Source organism: Chiloscyllium punctatum, chromosome 9 (assembly GCF_047496795.1).
Source record: "Chiloscyllium punctatum isolate Juve2018m chromosome 9, sChiPun1.3, whole genome shotgun sequence".
NCBI lineage: Eukaryota > Metazoa > Chordata > Chondrichthyes > Orectolobiformes > Hemiscylliidae > Chiloscyllium > Chiloscyllium punctatum.
The window spans coordinates 25,853,424-25,872,806 of NC_092747.1; the positions used below are offsets into that span (position 1 = coordinate 25,853,424).

The following is a 19,383-nucleotide window of genomic DNA, read 5'->3' on the forward strand; positions in this document are numbered from 1 at the left end:
AAAGGTGTGTATTTATATAGTGGACATGTTTGTTGGTAATTACGTTATGTTTGGGGTGGCTCTACTCTCCCTTTCATTCTGTCTGCTGCTCTTGCTTTCCTTCGGTCTCTTTCATTAGCATTTTTATCATTCTCTATCTGTACCTTTCAACAACAACCATTTGTTGAGCTCTGTTTCTCTAAATCTGGCCTATTATTCAGTCTTGTCTCCTTTTGTCCTGCAGTTTCTTGAACATCTTCCTGGTATCCCAAAATTCGCTCTATATCGCACACATGAATGTGAATTATTAAATGTAACTTTGTCACTTTATGATTAGTCCATCTTCTATTTACTTTAGTTGCAAGTGGGTTTTGTGTATCGCCAACATTCCGACACGTTGAAATGAATAACTGAATCTCTTTAATTGCCCTGTTTTTATTATGTAGTATTAACATAATGGCAGCTCTAAATCAACTTAAATATTGATGCCTATGATCTCCGATTTGATTTCTTCGAAGAGGGTTGATGGAGTGTACGTGGACTTCCAAAAGACGTGTTGACGAACCTGTTACATAGCACTTAGTGAAATGAAAGGGACAGTGGCAGCACATTTACAAAGTTGGCTGAGTAATGGAAACAGTAGCAGCAAATGGTTGCTTTTTGAACTGAAAGAAGTTGGACATTTGCACACAATTATACAATTCCCCAGGATTGGGCATTTCAGGCTTTTGCTTTTGTTGATCTGTACTAATGATGTCAATTTGGGTGTGAAGGGCCCAATTTCAGAATTGGCGCACAAAACAACACTTGGAAGTATTGAACTCTGAGGAAAATAGGAATGCACTTCTGAGAAAATGTGGGCTTGACTGGAATGGACGTTAACTGTTTTGGTTGGAAGTAGAAGAATGGAAGATTACAATGCTAAAGGACATGGATAAGCAGGGACCAAAGGGTATGGGTATAGAAATAATGTAGCATACTAGATCTTTGCCTTCACAAATAGGGCCAGAAAGGAGAAGAGCATGAAAGCTAAACTGATTTAAGAAACTAGTTTGACCTCATCTGCAGTATTGTCTAATTGAGTGTCATACTTCAGGAAAGATGCAAAAGCATTGGAGACACTGCAGGAAAGTTTTGTGAGAATGGTTCCAGAGGTGAGGAACATTGATCGGAAATGCTAGGGCTGTTCTCCTTTTGAGAATTAGACATTAAAAAATGATGCTTTAAAAGTATTCAAAGTCCTGAGAGGTCTGGACAGATTAGACTGGGAGAAACAGTTTGCATTTCTGCAGGATATGCAAACCAGAGAACGTAGATTTTAGGTAGTTGAAAAATGCTACAATGCACATGAATTTCTTTTAATGCACTGAGTGGTTAGGAACTAGAATGCACTGCTTGCAACTGTGGTGGTGACTGATTCAATTGGAGTTTTCAAAACTAATCTGAAGAGAAGAATATTTCAAGGTTGTGTTGAAAAAAGACAGTGGGAGCATGTCTGTTCTTTTTGCCGAAAGTCGGTGTGGACCTAGTTCTGTTCATTATGGTTCTATTATAGTATGAAAACTAATGCATTAGGAATTTGGGAGACCGTTAATATCACTGTGGGATAGGATATGTTGGCATTTTTATTGTGGAGGATTAAACGTGTGTAAGACCAGTATTGGAATTATATAGTTAATTAGATGATAAGTTGTTTTCGTGGAGGTGATGGAACCAAATGACCTTAATTTTTGTTAGTGGTTTCAGTTGATCACTTTCAGACCTTGTGGAGCCACATTCAGAATGGAGGTGGACAATTAAACAACTGATAGAAGGAGAAGTTCCACACATCACCACCCTTAATGATGGGGGATGTCTAGCATCTCCATGCAAAAGTCAAGGCTGAAGCATTTACAACAATCTACAGCTAGAAGTACCAAATGAATGAACCATCTCTGCATCTTCTGAGGTCCCTACCATCCCAGATGCCAGTCTTTGGCCAATTTGATTCAGTCCATATAATATCCAAAAAACAATCTGATGGCACTGGTTGCTGCAAAGGTTTATGGGTCCTGGCATATTATGACAGTATTACCAAAGACTGGTGCTGCAGAATTTGCCATACAGTTCATAAAACTGTTCCAGTACAGCAACAAGATTGATGTCAACCCAGCAAAATGAAAGCAGGAAAAATCTAATATGGCTAATTACTTCCCTGTCCGTTTAATCTCATCCGGAAAGTGATGGAAGGGGTCATTGACGGAACTATTAAGCAGTGGTTGTTCAGCAATCACTTGGCTCGCTGACATTCAGTTTGGATTCCTCCAATGCCATTCACTTTTTGACTTCTGTCTCGCCTTGGTCCAAACATGGGCAAAAGAGGTGAAGTCCCAAAGTGAGGTGAATGCAATTGCTTTTGACATCAAAGCAGTATTTGACCGAGTATTGCATCAAGGAGTTCCAGTGATAATAGTGGAGTCAAGGTAAATTATGGGGAAATGTCTCCCCTAGTTGAATTTGTACTTAACAAGAAAGAAAATGGTTTGTGTTGGAGGTCAATCATCTCAGCCCCAGGGCATCACTGCAGGAGTATCTCAGTGTAGGGTCCCTGCTCAACTGTTTTCAGCTGCTCCATCAATCACCTTCCTTCCACCATGAGGTCAAAAGTGAGGTTGTTTGCTGCAGATTGCATCAGGTTTGGCATCATTCATTATTCCTTGGATATTCAAGCAGTCCATGTCCAGCTGCAGCAAGAGCTAGAGAAAATGCAGACTTGAGTTGATATGAGGCCATTGGCATTTGTTACACAATTGCCAAATAATGACCATCTCTGACAAAAGAGAATCTAATCATCACTCCTTGACATTCAATGCCATCAACCATTACTAAATACCTCATTCATCAAATTCTTGGGGTTACCGTTAACCAGAAACTGAATTGGGTGATCTATGTGAATTCCATTGTCTGAAAGAGCTGCTCATAGCTTAAGAATTCTGTAGCGATTGATTTCTCTTTCTGATTCCATAATCCTTGCCCAAATGTCTTCAGGAGACAAGTGAAAAGTATGATGCAATACTGTCTACTTGCCTATATGGCTGCAACTCTAATAACACTCCAGCTTAAAATCATCCAGCACATCCCACTTGATTGGCACCCAATGCACTGACTGGCACCCTTTCTGCTCCTATGTCTATAGTCTAAATCCACTAATGAATAGTGGCAGTGGTGTCTACCTGCATGATTCACTGCAGCAACTCAAAGATTCTTAGACTGCACCCTCCATGGCTCTGACTTCTACTGCCTAGTAGGGCAAGGGCAGTAGATGTATGAGAACACCATCACTTACAAGCTTCCCTTCAAGTGTCACAGCATCCTGGCCTGGAGCTGCATTGCCGCTTCTTTACTTTTAGTGCTAAGACCCAGAATTCTCCTCTTACAACAGTGTGGGTGTCCCTACAACTTAAAAAGGCAGTTCTTTGCTACCGTTATTTCTACAAGTAAGGATGAGTAATAAATACTGGCCGAACCACTGATGCTGATATTCCATGGACAAAATATTCAAAAGTATGGGCAGCAAGTTGAACTGTGGGATGAGATCATCCGTCACAGATGTGTTGGGCTCAATGGTTTTTCGTTTTTTGTTGTGTTCTGTAGTCACCATTTTCGAGAAAAAGTTGTAATCAGTGACTCTTTGATTAGTACCATTGGAAAGTGATTCTCTTCATGCCAGCAGTTAAAGGTATCTTGCCAAATGGATAGCTGTGACGATTTGGGCAATGCCAAAGGAAAATGAATTGGAGATGCCAGTGTTGGACTGGGGTATACAAAGTTAAAAATCACATAACACCAGGGTATTCCAACAGGTTTAATTGGAAGCACACTAGCTTTCAGAGCGTCACTTCTTCATCAGGTGGTAGTGGAGGGCTCAATCCTAACACACAGAATTTATAGCAAAAATTTACAGTATGATGTAAATGAAATTATACATTGAAAAGCTGATTGTCTGTTCAGCCTCTCATCTGTTAGAATACTGTAATAGTTTCACTTCTTTCATGTGTAAATCACAAAACCTTTTTTTTAAAAAGTTGCATTCTCGGGTTAGCTGTGATAGCTAGACAATATGTCGAAGGTGTTTACCCCCTGTGTTCTCTGTCTATGTCATGATGCTTAGATTGATTCTAATCTAAAAAGTGAGATAACGGAGTTTTACATGAATTCATGCAGTTTTTGAGCAAAGTACAATGTAACCCTGCAAGTACAAATTCCCCCACAAAATGTGTGTGTGCATGTGGGTCTTTGTCTGTCTGTCTGGGTTGGGGGTTGTGAGTGTGAGAAAGTGTATGTAGTGAGTGCAGAGCATCTTCCTCAACCGGGACCTTTGGTTCTTGTCACGTTACAGGTGACCACCATTGCACCACACGCGCGTGCGCACACGCGCGCTCACACCCCCTCACATGCACCCCCTCACAGACTTTCTCACACTCCCAACCCCCAACCAGACAGAGCCACACACACAGATAAAGACCCATATGCATGCATATATTTTGTGGGGTGAATTTATACTTGCAGGGTTACATTGTACTTTGCTCAAAAACTGCATGAATTCATGTAAAACTCCATTATCTCACTTTTTAGATTAGAATCAATCTAAACATAATGGCATAGGCAGAGAACACGGGGTGGGGGGGGCAACACCTTCAACATATTGTCTAGCTATCACCATTGTTAACAGCTAACCCAAGAATGCAACCTTTGTTAAAAAAAGGTTTTGTAATTTACAATTGAAAGAAGTGAAACTATCATGGTATTCTAACAGATGAGAGGCTTAACAGACAATCACTTTTTCAATCTATCATTTCAGTTACATCACACTGTAAATTTTTGCTATAAATTCTGTTAGGATTGAGCCCTCCACTACCACCTGATGAAGGAGCGCCGCTCCGAAAGCTAGTGTGCTTCCAATTAAACCTGTTGGACTATAACCTGGTGTTGTGATTTTTAAACAAAGGAAAATTAAGTCATAGAGACGTACAGCATGGAAATAGACCCTTTCGGACCAACTTGTCCATGCCGACCGGATATCCCAACCCAATCTAGTCCCACCTGCCAGCACCCAGCCCATATCCCTCCAAACCTTTCCTATTCATATACCCATCCAGATGCCTTTTAAGTGTTACAATTGTACCAGCCTCAATCACTTCCTCTGGCAGCTCATTCCATAAATGTACCACCCTCTGCGTGAAAAAGTTGCCTCTTAAGTCTCTTTTATGTCTTTTCCCCTTTCACCCTAAACCTATGCCCTCTAGTTCTGGACTCCTCCACCCCAGGGAAAAGACTTTGTCTATTTATCCTATCCATGCCCCTCATAATTTTGTAAACCTCTATAAGGTCACCCCTCAGCCTCCAGTGCTCCAGGTAAAACAGCCCCAGCCTGTTCAGCCTCTCCCTACAGCTCAATTCCTCCAACCCTGGCAACATCCTTGTAAATCTTTTCTGAACTCTTTCAAGTTTCGCAACATCTTTCCGATAGGAAGGAAACCAGAATTACACGCAAGATTCCAACAGTGGCCTAACCATTGTCTTGTACAGCCACAACATGACCTCCCAACTCCTCTACTCAATACTCTGACCAATAAAAGAAAGCATACTAAACGCCTTCTTCACTATTCTATCTAGCTGCAACTCAACTTTCAAGGAGCTATGAACCTGCACTCCAAGGTCTCTTTGTTCAGCAACGCTCCCTAGGACCTTACCATTAAGTATATAAGTCCTACTAAGATTTGCTTTCCCAAAATGCAGCACCTCTCATTTATCTAAATTAAACACCATTTGCCACTTCTCAGCCCATTGGCCCATCTGATCAAGATCCCATTGTAATCGGAGGTACTTCGATTACTTTACTGTCTTTACTGTCCACTGCACCTCCAAGTTCGGTGTCATCTGCAAACTTACTAACTGTACCTCTTATATAAATGATTAAAAGAAGTCGACCCGGCAGTCATCATTGTGCCACTTGGATCTTGTGCTAACTTGTTTGCATCAATAGATCTTTCTAGCTGTATTTTTGACAATAAACTTTTAACAGACCTTGATAGGTTCTTGACTGGGATCTAAAAGTAAGACAAGGTAGAAACTACAAAAAGCAAAGCACCTGTAAAAGGCAAGTGAGAACTTGGCCTAGTTTGTGTTATTCAGATTTACAATATCTTAAGTAGTGTTTGACAAGAGAAACAAGGATTCAGAATTAACCAACGTACAGCTGTATAACTGAAAAAGTCACTTAAGTTTTTGTTTCTGTGTGCATTTATTCAACAAAATTTTTTTGACAATCTTCGATTGCAGCCTTCACTGACAAAACTGGCCATTATTTTATTTATTGAATTGCACTGATTTGTTTTCTGGTGGTGTTAGGCCATTTGAGTTCTGTAGTATTTTTGGTAAAGCATTGTCGACTTGATGCTGTGTTTTGAGCCAATAAGTGTTTTTTTTTTTGGAGGTATGACATGCACTTCTAGTCAAATGTTGCCATAGGATTTCAGCTGATCTCTTGATATTCTTTTAAGCAGGGGGCGTATTATACACAGCCTGTGTATGCAGCACAGCCTCATGTAATCCATCATACCACAGTGGTGCAACCCAATAGCATTCAACCTGCTATCTACCCAACTTCTGTCCCTGCTCCACGGACCAATGGGATGGCTATGGGAATGGTTGCTGGGACTACCATGGCAATGACAGCAGGTATATCATGCTTAATAGTTTCATTTGTAAGTGTATGCATTGCTATAACAATTTCTCTTTATGTCACTTGATGTGCAAATATCAGTCAATCCCTTCTCTCTGGAGATGAAAGTACCACGAGGATTTATAATATGGCAAAGTGGCTACCTGAAAATTGAAACATTTTGAGGTTTCTTCATTTTTTATGATCCAACATGACCTTCACAACTCATCTGTCAAAGGATTGGCAATCTGATATGTTTACTGTTTGTGTCTCCACAGATGTTGTCAGAACTTCTAAATTTGCCAATATTTTATTTCATGGTGTACACTTTTCAATATATTTAATCTAGCTGCTGAAAGCGATTACCTATAAATCTGCAGAATTTCAGTTAATATCTAAATTGCCTCAACTAGTTATACTGCAGTTTCCCACTGCATGGATTTCTGTAACGGAGACACTTCTGAAATCTAGGCTTGTTTCTAAATAATTCAATAATCTAGTGTCTTTCTCATTTTCCTCTTCAGCACTGGAATTTTTATTTCTCTTTTCACATAGTGATGCAATTCCTTTCGAAAAACTTCAACTGACACTGTTCACACTGAGATACTTAGTAGCATTGAGTGATTCAAATACGAAAGGATACTTCCTCGTGTCACCATTGCTTCTTTTGCCAGTTAACTTACATCTGGCAGCACCCTTGATTCAAAGAAAGATTGGAAAATTATTGATTGATTTTTTATTTATTGTCATGTGTTCCGAGGTACAGTGTAAAGCTTTGTTTACAAGCAGTGCAAGCAGATCATTGTGAGTAATGATATATAGATCGAAATGACTTAGAGACACACAAGTTACCTTGAACAGGATGTGTGCTAGATGAGGTCAGCGTTACAAAGAGCAGCATTATTTGAAGCTAGAGTGTCCATTCATCAATCTAATACAACCTGGGAATAAGCTGTTTCTTAACCTGATGGTGCGTGTGTTCAGGCTTCTGTCTGTTCTGCATTACAGAAGAGGTTGTAGGAGATCATTACTGAGTTTGATAGGTCTTTAATATTGGCAGCTTTCCTGCAGCAGTGAACCGTGTAAATGGAGTCCATGGATGGAAGGTTGGCTTACGTGATCGTCTGGGCTGTGCATACCACCTTATGTAGTTTTTTTTACGGTGCTGGGCACAGCAGGTGCCATATAGGCTATTATGTACCCGAGCAGTATACTGTCATTAGTGCATCTGTAGAAGTTGATGAGTCCTTATGAACGTACCAAATTTCCTGAGTCGTCTGAGGAAGAACAGACACTGTACTTGCGCTTTCCACTCACTCTCCTTAGGAATCATTTCGTCCAATTCTGCTACCTTATTTTAAGTACCAACAATCTATTCATCACCTCCGCCATATCAATTTCAAACCCTTCTAGTGTCTGAACTATATCTTTCACCGTGACCTGAACATTATCTTCCAAGGGTAAAGTATTCATACCATAGTAATATTCCCTGCTTTTATGCGTAAATCACTTTTTGCGCTCTAATCGACTTTGTTATTCTTAGCATCCTTTTACTGTTTATACACTTATGGAAGACTTTTGGATTCCCTTTTTGTAGTTGCTGTTACACTGGTGATTTATTGTGCTAACATGCTCATCTAAGCTTGCACATTAATGGTCAACCATTTAGTGAAGTTACCATCATTTGTTTTTAATTGCAATCATTTAATATTCTCCAATTGTGTGCTTAACCCCCAATCATTTGCTGATCAGTAAGTGAAAGAAAAATAGAAGTACTTGCATTTATTTGGTGTTTCATCAGATTCTTCAAGTATCCCATATTTCTTCTTGTGCAGTTCATTGCTTTAAATGAATGGTTGTTATAAAGTGAGCACAAATTTAGGCTGGTCTATTCCGACTCTAACAAGTGCAACAAAGAGAATCAGACGAAAGGCAAGGTCTCTTAACATCTTAGTAAGAACTTTAGCTTAAGCAAAGTACTTGGAGGATGGTGTTCAAGTTCCCTACAACTAGTTTAGTCAGTTGTGACAGGAGAAAGCAGGCATAGCACCAACTTGGGAAGGATTAACAGGTCAAGAAAATGACAAGGTGAATACATCTAAATAGCCTCTTTTTTTCTAAATCACTTATCTACCTTGAGAAGCACCTTAATGACAGTGAAATTTGAAAACCATTAGAGTACATGCTTGAGGGAAATCATTTGATCTTGAATGTTCTGCGAAAAGAACTATTTATGTGCTGTACAGTTTGAAACAAGAATTGCTGAATGTCCTTATTATCTTCTGTGGTATATCTAAAGTGAATGTGGGAAGGATAAAGTCGTATATTAAAGTAGTGCAGCATCTGTTTTAAAAGGTTCACAATTTTTTTCTTCTGTACAGAAACAAAGTTGTTCAAATAAATGTCTGTACTAATCTGAAGATTTTATCTCCCCTGCCTCTCAAGGGACTCTGCTGACCACGCCACAACACACCCAACTAGGACCACATCCTGTTTCTGTGCCAACATACAGGACTCAAGGAACACCTGCATATAGCTATGTACCTCCACATTGGTAAATTTCCAAACCAACTCATGTAAGTAAAGCCACAATGTTAGTGAGTATTTGACTGATGTGTATATAAATGTAACATAGCTGAAAATGTGTTGCTGGAAAAGCGCAGCAGGTCAGGCAGCATCCAAGGAGCAGGAGAATCGACGTTTCGGGCATGAGCCCTTCTTCAGGAATGAGGAAAGTGTGCCAAGCAGGCTAAGATAAAAGGTAGGGAGGAGGAACTTGGGGGCGGGGCGTTGGAAATGCAATAGGTGGAAGGAGGTTAAGGTGAGGGTGATAGGCCAGAGTGGGGGTGGGGACGGAGAGGTCAGGGAGAAGATTGCAGGTTCGGAAGGTAGTGCTGAGTTCGAGGGTTGGGACTGAGACAAGGTGGGAGATGGGGAAATGAGGAAACTGGAGAAATCTGAGTTCATCCCTTATGGTTGGAGGGTTCCTAGGCGGAAGATGAGGCACTCTTCCTCCAGCCATCGTGTAACTATGGTCTGGCAATGGAGGAGTCCAAGGACCTGCGTGTCCTTGGTGGAGTGGGAGGATGAATTGGTGTTGAGCCACAAGGTTGTTGGGTTTCAGAGAACACCTCTGGGACACCTGGACCAACCAACCCAACCACCCCATGGCTCAACACTTCAACTCCCCTCCCACTCCACCAAGGACATGCAGGTCCTTGGACTCCTCCATCGCCAGACCATAGCAACACGATGGCTGGAGGAAGAACGCCTCATCTTCCGCCTAGGAACCCTCCAACAACAAGGGATGAACTCAGATTTCTCCAGTTACCTCATTTCCCCTCCCCCCACCTTGTCTCAGTCCCAACCCTCGAACTCAGCACCACCTTCCTAACCTGCAATCTTCTTCCTGACCTCTCCGCCCCACCGTCACCCTAACCTCCTTCCACCTATCGCATTTCCAACGCCCCTCCCCCAAGTCCCTCCTCCCTACCTTTTATCTTAGCCTGCTTGGCACACTTTCCTCATTCCTGAAGAAGGGCTCATGCCCGAAACATCGATCCTCCTGCTCCTTGGATGCTGCCTGACCTGCGCTTTTCCAGCAACACATTTTCAGCTCTGATCTCCAGCATCTGCAGTCCTCACTTTCTCATAAATGTAACATACTCAAGTTGTGAAAATTGATTTTCAGTAATTAGTAAATTCATATCTTAGAAAGTCATAGCAGACTGCAGCACAGAAAAAAGACCCATCAGCCCATTGAGTATATGCCAGTCAAAAACAACCACCGCATTTTCCAGCATTTGGTCCATTGCCTTATATGATATGGCATAGTAAGTGTACATCTAAATACTATTACAATTTTGAGGGTTGCTATCTCTACCACTCTTACTGAGTTCCAGATTCCCACCACAGTCTGTAAAAAGGTGTTTCCTTAAATTTGCTCTAAACCTCCAGCCTTTTACTTTAAATGTATGTCTCTGGTCATTGATCCCTCCCCCAAGGGAAAATGTTCCTCCTGTCGATCCTATCTGTGCCCCTCATAATTTTGTATGTTTTGTATGTCTTTCCTTCAGTCTTATCTGCTCCAAGTAAATAACCCTAGACTATCATAACTAACACTCCCTGGCCCACGGAACATCCAGGTAAATCTCCTTTGTACCTTCTGCAGTGCTTTCACATACCCTCTATAATGTGGAATCTAGAATTGTGCACATAACTCTAATATGACCATAATAACCTTTTTTATACAGTTCCAGCATAACTTCCCTGCTCTTAAACACACTGTCTTGGCTAATAAAGGCAAGTATCTCATTCATTCATGACCACTTTTATCCTCGTTGATCATCTTAAGAGACTGGTGAACATGCACAACAAGGCCTGTCTGATCCTTGGTGCTTCCCAGGATCCTAATGTTCATCCTGTATTCCCTATATATTTGTTTGTCCTGCTCATGTGCATCACCTCACACTTGTCTGGATTGAATTCTATTTGCCACTGATCAGTCCATCTGACCAGCCTATCTATATCCTCCTGTAATCTAAGGCTATTCTCCTCATTATTTACGACCGCACCAATTTTCATTTCATTTATGAATCAACTGATCAAACGTCCGACATTCAAGTCTAAATCATTTGTACCATAAACAGCAAGGGGCCCAACATTGATCCCCGTGGAACTCCACTGGCTGCAGGCTCCAAGTCTCTCCAACGCCTTGACTATCACCCTCAATTTTCTGCCACTCAGACAATTCTAGATCCAATTAGCCAAATTTCCTTTAATTCTGTGGGATCTTACTTTCCATGTCAGTCTCCCATGAGGAATCTTATCAAAAGTGACTGAAAACAACAAATGCTGGAAATCACAATGGTTCAGACAGCAACCATGGAGAGAGGGAGAGAGCAGGCTAATGTTTTGAGTCTAGATGACTTCTTCAGAGCTCTGATGAAGAGTCATCTAGACTTGAAACATCAGTTTGCGCTCTTTCTCTCCATAGATGCTGTCTGACTCACTGTGTTCTCCAACTTTTGTTGTTTTCAGTACAGATTCCAACATTTGCAGTAATTTGCTGCTACAACCTTATCAAAGGCTTTGCCGATGTCCAAGTAGGCTATGCTAAAGGCATTGCCGTCATCAACATACCTTGTCACTTCTTCGAAAAATTCAGTGAAGATGCTAAGGCATGACCCTTTAGCAAAGCCATGTTGGCTGTTCTTGATTAATTCCTACCTCCCTAAGTGCAGATTTATTCTGTCCCTCAGGATTACTTCCAATAATTTCCCCACCATTGATTTTAGCCTGATTGGCTTGTAGTTTCTTTGTTTATCCCATGCTACCTTTTTGAATAATAGTAACACATTGACTGTCATCCAGCTGATCTCCTTTGGCCAGCGGAATGATTATTATTGCTAGAGTCCCTTATTTCTTCCCATGCCCCACTGAAAAATCTGGGATGTATTTCTTCCGGCCCCAGACTACTCAGGACCTCCTCTCTTTCTATGCTGATTTCTTAATTTGCACGCAAATTGGAATTGTGGTCCTTAATGGGTCCTCACCTTTTCCTAGTTATCATTTTACTTTGAATGTACTTCTAAAATAACTTTAGATTTTCCTTTATTTTACCTGCCATTATTTTTTCATGCTACTTTTTGCTGTCGTCATCATCCCTCTTCAAGGTTCCCCTTGCTCATTCTGCACTCTTCTAGGCTTCTGTTTTGAGCCCTTGGTATCATAAGCCTCCCTTTTTTCTCTTTATCCAAGATTGGATATCTCTCAATATCCAGGGGTTCCTAAACTTTTTGGTCGCACCCATTATCTTTATTGGAAAATGTTGGCCCTATACATTCCATACTTCCTCCTTGAATGCATCCAACTGTTCTGACATGGGTTTCCCAAAAGATATCCGTTCCCAGTCAACTCTGGCCAACTCATACCTAATCTTATTAAAATCAGCTTTCCTCAGCTTTTCAGACCCATCCATCATCTTTTCCATAACAGTCTTGAATCTAATGGAGTTATGATCACTCTCTGCAAAATGTTCCCCCATTGATACTTCAACCATTTGTCCACCTTCATTACCATTAAAGTAATTCAAGGACAGCTTCCTCTCTTGTATGGCCTTCAGTGTACTGACTAAGTAGGATTTCCTGGATGCTTTTTAAGAATTCTGTTTCCTAGTGAACCTTTAATGCAATGATGACTCCAGTTAATGTTGGGCAAGTTAAAATTCAGTACTGCCACTTCCCTATTACTTTTAATCTTCCCTGAAACTTGCCTCCATATCTGCTGTTCTATTTCTCCCAGACTGTTGGGTGACCTGTAATAGACTTCCAGCAATGTGAATGTTCCTCTTTGATTTGTATGTTCTATCCACATGGCTTTGTTTGCAGATTCTTTTAAGTTTTAATCCCTCCTTACTGCTGTAATATATTTTCTAATCAATGCTGCGACATCTCCTCTTTTCCCAATTTCCCTATCTCGCCTGAAGAACTTGGGATATTGAGTTACCAATAATGCTCCACTCTTAATTACGTCTCATTGACTTTATGCCCCTATGTTCTAATTTGTGCCCTCAACTCATCTGCTTTGTTTGTTTGATTCCTTGCATTAAATTAAATACCATCCAACCTTGCCAGGCTTCCTGTGCCGCAAAAGGCCTACATTTTCTATGCTACATTGACTCATTTGCTGTCTCCTCTAATTTGGCCATTCATCTCCCCATTGCTAACATTTTGTGATCCCTCGCCCTGTACCATTTTTCCAGCCACTCATTCATCTGACTAACCTCTTATTTCTATGCTCACTGGCATGTGACAGCAGAATGAATCCAGAAATTAAACCTTTTGGTTTCTGTTTTTAACCTAATTCCTAGCCCCTCAAATTCTACTTGCAGGACGACATGCCTTTTTCTACATATGTCATTGGTACCGATAAGCATCATGATCCCTATCTGTTTGTCCTTCCCCTTCAGAATGTCCTGCAGACATTCAGTGACATCACCGATCCTGGCATTGAAGAGGCAACATAGTGGTCTCTCTTGTGGCTGCAGAAATGCCTGTCTGTTCCCCTTACAGTTGAAACTCCTACCACTATAGTCCTGCTGTTGTCCTTTCTCCTCTCTTGTGCTGTAGATCCACTCATGGTGCCATGAAGTCAGCTCCTACTGCTTTTCTCTACACCATAATCTTTGCCAACTGTCTCCAAAACGATATATCTGTTGAAAGTGGAGGGGGGGGGGGGGGGGGAAGGCCACAAGGGACTCCTGCACTACCTGCCTTCCTGTACTGTGCCTGATGGTCACCCATGTCTTTCTGCTTGTTCAGCCTTCAGCTGCAGTGTGACCATCTCACTGAATGTGCTATCCACAACATGCTCCACATTGGGGATGCTTCACAGTGAATTCACCCACAGCTCCAGCTCCACACTGTGGTTAGCCCGTAGCTGCAGCTGGACATATTACCAAGGACAACTGAAGCTTCCATGATTTGCCACTTAGCACAGGAGGAGCAGATGTGACTTCTGTGCCACAACTTCTCTTGAGCCCCTTAGTTAATCCCTTGTTTTTGAAAAGAATGCTTATGTAAGAATGCTACTAACTTTCCTTGCACTAATTTTATTTATCTCTTCCTACTTTGCTGACTTCTATTTCTTTATTATATTGGCCCTGACTTTCTTTTATTTAGATTAGATTAGACTAGATACAGTGTGAAAACAGGCCCTTCTGCCCAACAAATTCACACCGACCCTCGGAAGCGCAACCCACCCAGACCCCATTCTCCTACATTTACCCCTTCACCTAATACGATGGGCAATTTAGCTCAGCCAATTCATCCAACCTGCACATTTTTGGACTGTGGGAGGAAACCGGAGCACCCAGAGGAAACCCACGCAAACACAGGGAGAATGTGCAAACTCCACACACAGTCACCTGAGGCGGGAACTGAACTCTGGTCTCTGCCGCTGTGAGGCAGCAGTGCTAACCATTGTGCCATTAGTTCATCCATTCTTTCAAAAAATAATTTCGAACAACTCAGCATACCACTTTCCTGTGATGTCACTGTTTAAATTGTTTTCATTATCAGCAGTGCCGTGGAGCTGCACTTGTTAAACCAGGACTCCCTTTTAAATATCCCCTCACTAGCTCCCCTTGTTCTGCTAGGCCCCAATCCTGGACCTCCGTATATTCCTTTGCTGGCTCCCTGGCCTCTGCTGGGACCCTGACCCTGATCCTGATCCTCCACATATTCTGTTAGTGACTTGCCTCTCTTTCTCCTCAGTTGAGGCTCAAGAGCTGGGCCCTCAATCTGGGTCTCACTATATCCTATTACTTCCTGCTTCTCTCTGCTCAGTTGAAGCTGAAGTGTTGTGTGGATGTAAAATGTAATTTTTAACTTAATTTTATCATACATTAGCATTTTGGTTTTAGCAAGTTTCTGACGAGCCCATTCACTTCAGGCTTGAATGTAGGATATTCCTTGTCAACTGTTTTGCTCCTTATCTCATTTCACACAATTATTTCTGAATATGTATAAGATCAATTTCTACTGGCCAAATATCTTTTGTTACCCCCTTACCCCTGCAGTGTATTTTTAATGTAGCCAGAATTAAGTTTGGAAAAACGAAACTCTTGAGAAAGTTCCCTTATATTCACAGTGCTAAAAATATTTCAGATTTTCTTCAAGAACGTAAAATTTGGGACTGGGAAAATCATTGGGCTTAACCTGCAAAATCTTGATGTTTAACTTGTCTAACCAGATATGCAACACAAATGGGTCAAATGCCCAACAATCTACTTAATTGCCCACAGCAGAGTTAAAAATGATTTCTCGTTTCAGCAGAAATGGAAATTCTATTTTTCCTGGCTCTGATAATCTTTAATGCAGCCTCTAAAAAAGCACTGTAATTTTGCTGTAGTACAGTGTTCTGTACTGTTACGTATGCAAGTATAACCAATAATGTGTGTTTGTTTCATATTTTGCCCCGAAGCATGATCGTATTTCCCTTTTTATTTTGCATTTTAGCACTAAACTGATCATTGAACTGGTTTTCAACAACAACATGAAAGTCCTTAATCCATGATCAATGCATTGCATTATTTTGTTAAATCCATTCACGGATTCCCTGCCTATGCTGCATTGATATACATTTTGTCTACTGGGATGTGTATATAAAAGATACAAATCTTCCTGATCCGGATGCAGTCTTCGTTATTTGCTGTCTGCCATATCATTTTTTTTTTTCTTTCACGGAATGCAGGCATTTCTGGCTGGGCCAGCATTTATTGTCCATTTCTAGTTGCGAGAGGCCAGTTAAGAGTTAGTCACGTTGCTATGGCTTTAGAGTTGGTAGGCCAGACTGGGTAAGGATTGCTAGTTCCTTCCCTAAAGGAAACTAGTGAACCAGATTTTTTTTTTGACAGTTAAGTTGTCATTAGACTTTTAATTCCTGATTTTTATTGAATTCTACCATGGCAGGATTTGAACCCAGGCCCCCAGAACATTACCTAGGTCTCTAGATTAACAGTCCAGCGATAATGCCACTAGGCTATTGCCTCCCCATGTAAAATGATACTTATGAAAAAGCTTTGAATTTTTTGAAAACTTGAAGTTGCTTTCCAGTTTTACGGAGTTAAAATATAAGCCTGTTTTCTCTCATGGATAGTGTAAATATGGTGGCTTAATGATCTTGCTGCTTGAGACAGTTTATCCCAGTTTCTCCATTTATTTCTCTCAAATGTTTTTCACCCTAAATTTGAATTAAAGATTTTTATAGATCTAACTAATAACAATGTCATTTTAACTGTAAAGACACCCCTGTGAAGGGAATATGTTCCACAAATGAGGATTTGCTCTCAGTAATGTAAAAGGAGATTTGCTTACTAGCATTAGTTATAAAGACACCTTGTGTGAATGATTGGCTTTGTGGGGAGAGAGAATATTTCTCTCAAACTTGGCGCTTTTTGAGGCAGTGACCAAGAAAATGCATGAAGACAGAGCTGTAGGCACTACCATGGACTTTAGCAAGGCTTTCAATAAGGTTCAGCATGGTAGACTGGTTAGTAAGATTAGATCACATGGGATCCAGGAGAGCTAGCCAATTGGATATAAAATTGGCTTGACAGTAGGATTCAGAGGGTGATGGTAGAGCGTTGTTGTTAGGACTGGAAACCTGTGATCAGCAGTGTGCCGCAAGGATCAGTGCAGGGTCCACTGTTGTTCGTCATTTGTATAAACGATTTGGATTAAAATATAGGAGGTATGGTTAGTAAGTTTGCGGATGACACCAAAATTCGAAGTATAATGAACAGTGAAGAAGGTTTGCACTGTGTGGAGTTTGCACATTCTCCCCGTGTCTGCGTGGGTTTCCTCCGGGTGCTCCGGTTTCCTCCCACAGTCCAAAGATGTGCAGGTCAGGTGAATTGGCCATGCTAAATTGCCCGTAGTGTTAGGTAAGGAGTAGATGTAGATGTAGATGTAGGGGTATGGGTGGGTTACGCTTCGGTGGGGCGGTGTGGACTTGTTGGGCCGAAGGGCCTGTTTCCACACTGTAAGTAATCTAATCTAAAAAAAAAGGTTATCTAAGAATACAATGTGGGCGGCACGATGGTGCCTCACAGCGCCAGGCGACTGACTGTGTGGAGTTTGCACGTTCTCCCCGTGTCGGCATGGGTTTCCTCCGGGTGCTCCGGTTTCCTCCCACAGTCCAAAGATGTGCAGGTCAGGTAAATTGGCCACGCTAAATTGCCCGTGTTGTTAGGTAAGGGGTAAATGTAGGGGTATGGGTGGGTTGTGCTTCGGCGGGTCGGTGTGGACTTGTTGGGCCGAAGGGTCTGTTTCCACACTGTAGTGTAATGTAATCTAATCTAATCAGTACAACGTGATCTTGACCAGGTGGGCCAATGGGCTGAGGAATGGCAGATTGAATTTAACTTGGATAAATGCAAGGTGTTGCATTTTGGTAAGACAAACCAGGCAGGACTTACACAGTTAATGGTAGTGCCTAAGGCAGTGTTGTTGAACAAAGAGACCAAGAGGGCAGGTACATAGTTTCACAGGTAGCTGGGGTAGTGAAAAGACATTTTACACACTTGCCTTCATTGGTTAGAGCATTGAATATTGGTGTTAGGCCGTCATGTTACGGCATTGGCGAGGCCACTTTTTGGAGTACTGCATAAATTCTGGTTGCCCTGCCATAAGAAGGATGTTATTAAACTGGAAAAGGTGCACAAAGGATTTACAACTATATTACCTGAGACTGAAGGGTTTGAGTTATAAGGAGACGCTGGATAAGCTGGAACTTTTTTCCCTACACAAGGCTGAAGGTTGACCTTAGAGGTTTATAAAATCTTGAGAAGCATAGATATTGTGAAATAGCTAAGGTCTTTTCCCCAGAATTGCGGAGTCCAAAACTAGAGTGCATAGATTAAAGGTGAGAGGGGAAAGATTTAAAAGGAACCTGAGGGGACAACGTTTTGGTGCAGAGGGTGCATATATGGAACAAACTGTTAGAGGAAGTGGCGAGTACAATTACAACTTTTGAAAGACATGTGAACAGCTACATGAATAGTAAAGGTTTAGGGGTAAATGGGCTAAACACTGCAAATGGGACCAGTTTAGGAAATCTGGTTGGCATGGACGCGTTGGACTGAGGGGTCTGTTTCCATGCTGTCTGACTGGTATGACTGTGAATTACTAAATCTATTTATTATTGCTAACAAAATATAAATTTAACTTCTGGAATGGGATTTTTCATGAAACACAATTACATTCTGCATTTATAGAGTTGTATAGAGATTGTGCTTCAATTTCTTTGAACCACCCATTTTTACAGCTTGAAAATTGAGAAAAATAACTTGTGTATGCCATTTTAAATTGTGATTTGATTTTGTCTGTCTACATATATACTTGCCCTGCTATAACTTGTGGAACGTTATTGAGTTTATTTCTATTGATAAATACATTGCAAGTTAATGTATTCATTGATTATTGTACTTGGTGACAATAGTGAAACAAAAGCAAATTAAATATATCTGTGCAATACTACTAGTTTTAAGCACAATGCCATCCCATGAACTTAGTGTTTTTGTTGTTTCACCTTGATAAGAATGAGAGCCACCCATTAACTAGTCTATGATCAATGTACCACCAAAGTCTGTTAGCATCCAAGATCGAGGTGTTATCCTTTGAAATGTGTTCCTTGAAGGATTGGTGAAAACTGATTGGGGATAGTAACTTTTTACTCTTTTACAGGATGAGTGTCTCTGGCTCAATGATTTGTTGTCCATTCCTATTTGCCCTTGAAGGTTGTGGTGAACCAATTTCTTGAACCATTGAATTCTAAGTGATGCAGGTCCATCCAGAGTGCTATTAGAAAAGGAGTCCCAGGATTTTGACCTTTACAAACAAGGTGCAATAGGCCACTTAGTCCTGCAAGCCTGTTCTGCCATTCAAGTGATCAGGGCTAATCCTCTTGAAGCCATATTCCTGCTCTCTCTCCATAATGTTTGATGCCTTTGTTATCAAAGAATGTATCAGTCTCTTCCTTGAATGTACTTAGTGATCTGACCCCCACAGCCTTCCATGGTGGTGAAGTCTACAAGTTGACCACCCTTTAAGTGAAAAAATGAACATAGAGCTAGGAGGAGGAGTGGGCAATCCAGCTCCTCTCGACTACTTTGCCATTTAATATGATTGTGAATAATG

General features: G+C 41.2%; 1 protein-coding gene across 3 annotated transcripts in view; it reads left to right on the plus strand.

Moving 5' to 3' along the window:
* The window catches only part of fam168a (family with sequence similarity 168 member A), a 116,069-nt gene that overhangs the window by 85,926 nt on the left and 10,760 nt on the right, over window positions 1–19,383 (plus strand). For all 3 annotated transcript variants that reach the window (XM_072577076.1, XM_072577078.1, XM_072577077.1), the window contains 2 exons: window positions 6,525–6,699; window positions 9,128–9,258. In XM_072577076.1, the coding sequence (XP_072433177.1) occupies window positions 6,525–6,699; window positions 9,128–9,240 (288 nt within the window). In that variant the 3' untranslated portion in view covers window positions 9,241–9,258. The remainder of the gene's footprint in view (window positions 1–6,524; window positions 6,700–9,127; window positions 9,259–19,383) is intronic.